The sequence below is a fragment of the Diorhabda sublineata genome, chromosome X (genome assembly GCF_026230105.1).
Source record: "Diorhabda sublineata isolate icDioSubl1.1 chromosome X, icDioSubl1.1, whole genome shotgun sequence".
NCBI lineage: Eukaryota > Metazoa > Arthropoda > Insecta > Coleoptera > Chrysomelidae > Diorhabda > Diorhabda sublineata.
Window position 1 is genome coordinate 16,344,041 of NC_079485.1, and position 4,966 is coordinate 16,349,006.

The 4,966-nt window shown below is 32.7% G+C and overlaps 1 protein-coding gene across 1 annotated transcript; it reads left to right on the forward strand.

Moving 5' to 3' along the window:
* The first annotated feature begins 1,322 nt into the window (after nt 1-1,322).
* Nucleotides 1,323-4,710, forward strand: LOC130450623 (uncharacterized). Its single transcript, XM_056789115.1, has 3 exons — nt 1,323-1,328; nt 2,903-4,336; nt 4,426-4,710. Exons 1-3 carry the CDS (start codon nt 1,323-1,325, stop codon nt 4,708-4,710), a joined length of 1,725 nt encoding a protein of 574 aa, XP_056645093.1.
* Nucleotides 4,711-4,966: the final 256 nt, after the last annotated feature.

The following is a 4,966-nucleotide window of genomic DNA, read 5'->3' on the forward strand; positions in this document are numbered from 1 at the left end:
ATTGCTAAAGGTCACGAGGAACAAGTGCGAGCCGTATAATCAACTGTAACTTCTCGGTAAACAAGACACAGTCTACAGGCTCAAACACACCAAGCCTTTTGGTATGTAAGTACAAAAAGTGATAGTTGAAACCCAACTCAATAGTTAGTAGCCACAATGGTGCTCATAAACGTCGATTTCTAAGTGGACCATTGGGAATACTTAGTACAGTAAAGTACTTAGTAGATTACAATGTAATAAATCGGTTAATCATGTGATTAAGTGCATTGTTTGTATCATAAAAAAAGTTATGACCATATATTTATTCTTCTTTATGAGTAGTAATTTGTAATTCTGACTATAACAAGACAGTATACAGCCTCTTCAAACAATTATTATCTGCGTAGCTTATACTAATAATCAAGACACCTTCATCAGAGGAGCCTTCGATAACTTTTGTCTATATAATTATTTGATAATTGTTTGAAATTTTTGAAGGATTTTTTCTGTAAAATATATTTTCCGATGTTTCTGTATAAGCAAAATGAAAAGTTATATAACAGATTTCTCTCGTTTTTACCATATATTTTGGAAAAATTGGTCTTTCGAAAACCTTTCTGACTAGTTTCGCTGTAGATATCTGGGATATATTATTGAGAACCAAGTTTTAACATTAAATTAAAGAAATTTATTTCGTATAACAAATGATCACTTTTGATAAACTTTTTTCATGAATGTCAACAAGTATTTATAACATCGCAGGTGGTGAAATGCAGTAGCTTAAAAAGGAAACGTCAGCAGGAATTATTAAACAAATTTCTTCAAAATAGTTTACGGGTTAAAGTGATATATTCATTTATATTATATTTTCTTCAGAAAAAGTATATTAAAGCCATCTTTAATAGAGTATTTTTTATTTCAATAATATTAGAATTTGTTTTTTGTAATTAATTTCTTCTTGAAGATACAGAAAGAGTAATTCAATAATTCAGTTACTATTCGTAGATTAGTATCACCATTTTTAATTGATCATATACAATTTCAATGTATACAGGATGTCTCATTCTAGAGATATAACATTAAATAGCAACACTGTCTTTTTTACGGCTATTTTTATATGTAAAGTTATACACAATTGCCAAATATTGAATTTTTATTCTTCTCTGTATTCTTCTATTAGTAGAGCTTTTAGCTCCTCAGAATTTGAAGATTTAGTCTTGAAATATTTGATTTTTAACTACTTTCATTGAACTTACTCGAAGGATTGATATCTGGAAATCTTGGTAGTTATGCTATTCTTCTACTTTGAGGTACAACTCATGAATAGGTTTGTTTCGCGAAGTATGGAGGTGAATCATCTTGTTCAAATCAAATGTCTTTATTTGGTATATTTGCTAAATTCTAAGGCAACATTGCTTTTTGCAATTCAAATATCGTACTCACTTGTCATTGACTATTTCTTTTCATCATCTGTTACGGACTGTAAATCCTGCCAAGATCGACAATATAATCTAAATTTTTCGGAAGGTGTTCTCTATTAGAATGTTGTTCGCATCTATTTGATTATTAATTTGTTAAAAATACTTACTGCAGTCTTCTATTATCATCTTCCAATAATTAGTAAGGGATTATCAAGTTTGTAAGAATCCAAATTAGAATTCTTGCTACTGACGATTGGCTAAGTTTACCATCACTAGAAATATTTCAAATTTTTAATAACGATGTTCTGGACTTCTTTACTTTAACTACATTGAAAATTTTATTCCTGGCACTTCGCATTGATTGATGAATTCTTTCATATCCGCAAACAAACAAATCGAGATTGAGACTAATTATATTATTTTTTTAATTCGACGAAACCAAAACAAATTTTTAAAAAATCAATATTTTATCTCGTTAAACACTTGTCAATATTGGAACTTTTCTATGAAACTAGTTACTTTTCTTAGCGTATCTATGAAAAAATCTAAATGAGTTCAGAAAATCATTGAAAGCTCTTGAATATATCGAGATTTTTGCAAAAGTATGTAGTACCTAGATTCTTTTTGAAAGCTTATATTGAATTCTTTAAGGAGTTTTAATGCTTTTTCGTGAGAGCCATCAAATCTACAGCTCTTCAACAACACTAATCGAAATTTTTCCTTGTTTTTCCTTTTTAACATTAAACAAAAAAAATTCATCTCATAACGTACTGCCGTAATAGTTTTGACACAAAATATTTAACTATACATTTTTGTAAGTATCTTTAATGTAGTTTATAAATAGGTTATAACAATACAATATCATAATGGCATCATAAACAAAAAATTGTTTATATTCTTGACATTAGATAAGTACTTTTAAATATCAGTAGAATTAGAATGTCTTATAAGCTGGAAATAAAAAAAGGAAATCTATAATTTGGTTGGATAGATTCCTGAGTCTGACATAGTTCAGATTTTTCAAAATGTTTCACGTAGGGTAAACCAGGCAAACGTGCCCCAGTCGGATATGTGCCCCACTCGCGAAACTCGGTGAAGCATTTTAAATTTGGCGCTTATTTGATCCTAGCTGGTCAGTGTTCCAAGTATGGCCGCGATGTAAACAACACTGTGCTGGTTTTTATTTAGTTTTAGTGAGAAAAAGTGATTAAAAGGTTTTTATGACTACATGAATTTGTTTTATATCTATTTTCAAGTTGATTAAAAGTATTTGCTCCATATTATTTCGTGTTTTTAAAGTTTTTATCGAAAACTAACCTCATTTAACTTTTATTTGCCTATAATTACGTTCCGTTTTTCGTAACAAATATCAGAATTATTTAAGTGGGGCACATTACACTGTACATCGTCTAATGCGCCCCGATTTTTTTCGGCTAATGTGCCCCATTTGGAGATAATTCCTGAATTCTTATTTTGATTACTTTTTAATATTTTTTTTTTAGGAAATGGGAAAGGTTAAAGCTGTTGATCCAAGAAAATGGACGGAAAAAAATATGCAGAAGGCGGTGGAGGATGTAATAAATAAGAAAATGGGAGTAAATGAAGCGAGTCGTTTATATGAAATACCTTCGCGCACATTGCGAAGACACATCCTCATGGGTTGGAGGTCTAAGCAGAGAATTGGAAGACCTTCAGAATTGGGATATGAGAACGAACTAAAACTTGTAGCTCACATTAAAAAGCTTGAATCCATCGGATTTCCCTTGGAGCCATCGAGACTGCAGTCTATAGCTTACGACTTTGCTGAAAATCTTCGATTGCCACATCGATTCAATAATGAGAAGAAGTCAGCAGGCTGGGATTGGTTTCAAGGATTTATGAAGTGTCATCCAGACCTGAGTAAACGTAAAGCAGAAGGCCTGTCATTGGCAAGAGCTAGTGGTATGAATAGACAGGATGTCGATAAATATTTTGAAATGTTGTTGAAGGTATTGACTGATAACGATTTGATTAGTAAACCAGAAAGAATCTACAACATGGACGAAAGCGGAATACAAGTTAACAATAAAACTGGACGCGTAATTGCTAGCAAGGGTGCGAAATGTGTAAATACTGTAACCAGTACCGAAAAAGGTGAAAATGTATCTTTGATTGCGTGCTGCAATGCGGAAGGTACTTTCCTTCCGCCTATTTTGATACTGAAGGGTAAATACAAAAAACCGGAATTTTGTGAGGGTCTACCACCTGGCTCAAATGTATACATGAATCAGAAATCATCTTACATCAACGCTGAACTATTTTTGAAGTGGATGAAAGAGCATTTTATACCACGAAAGCAAGATGGCAAGGTTCTTCTGATTTTAGATGGGCATTCTTCGCACTCCAATTCATATGAAATGCTACAATTGGCATCTGAAAACGATGTGATTATCCTCTGTCTACCAAGTCATACTACTCAGGCTCTTCAACCATTGGATAGAAGTTTTTTTAAGCCATTCAAAAGTTACTTGTCTAAAGAAGTTTCCACTTGGTTTATCAACAACAAAGGCCGACCTTTTAATCGATACCACATTTCAAAAATGATTGGTGATGCCTGGTTCAAGTCTGCTATACCAGCAATTGGCGTTTCAGGATTTAAAGCGACAGGGATTTGCCCTTATGATCCCAATGCTGTGCCTGAATATTTCTTCAGAATTTCTGATGCATCAATGGGAAGTATTCAGAATAATGATGATTCGCAAGCAATTAATAATCATTCACAGCCAACTCAGAACACTATTGCTCTTTCCTTGCCAAGTACATCCACATCTCTGATTAGTAATAATAATAATCAAGCCATTCAAATGTCCACATCAGAATCTTCTGAGACTGCACAAGAATTAACACCATCTAAGACCTTACAAATAATTAGTCCATTGCCTATTATTCAACAAAAAGTAAGTAAAAGGAAGCAATCTGTTAAGGTTTTGACATCAAAAATTCATTTGACAACTCGTAAACTGTTTGAAGACAAAAAAAAATACAGGAGAAAAAACGTAAGAAGACTGTTGTGAGGGATTTATCATCGTCATCAGAAAGTGAAGTAGAGTTGCAGCTTAGTGAATCTAGCGAAGAATGTTCTGATGAAAATGAAAACACATGTGTAGAATGTCACGAGAATTACTACCGTACCAAGAAGAAGAGCGAATGGATTCGATGTTTGCAGTGTTCTGGCTGGTTACATGAAGACTGTACAAGTTATAGAGAGAAATGCAATAACTGCGGTACCAAAGAAAAAGGAAAAGGGAAAGGAAAAAGAACCTCTAAATGAGAGGTTTTGCTGGGGCACATAAGACGGATCTATCCTTGTAATGTGCCCCACCCTAAGTTTCACAAAATTGTTGATCTCAGTTATATGCAATTATATTTTAGAAGATTTTTTAGTTTTTTTTATGCCAATTGAGTCAGAGGTTAAGACTGATTACTTTAATAAACATGTTCTAAACAAAAAATGATTTTTATTTCGATTTTTCGAATAGTGGGGCACATTTGCCTGTTTTACCCTAGAATCATTGACCGTGCTATAG

Coding starts and splice junctions, on each gene's coding strand:
- LOC130450623 (XM_056789115.1), top strand. Junction 4,337..4,425: donor TGCCTATTATTCAACAAAAA/GTAAGTAAAAGG, acceptor AAAAAAATACAG/GAGAAAAAACGTAAGAAGAC.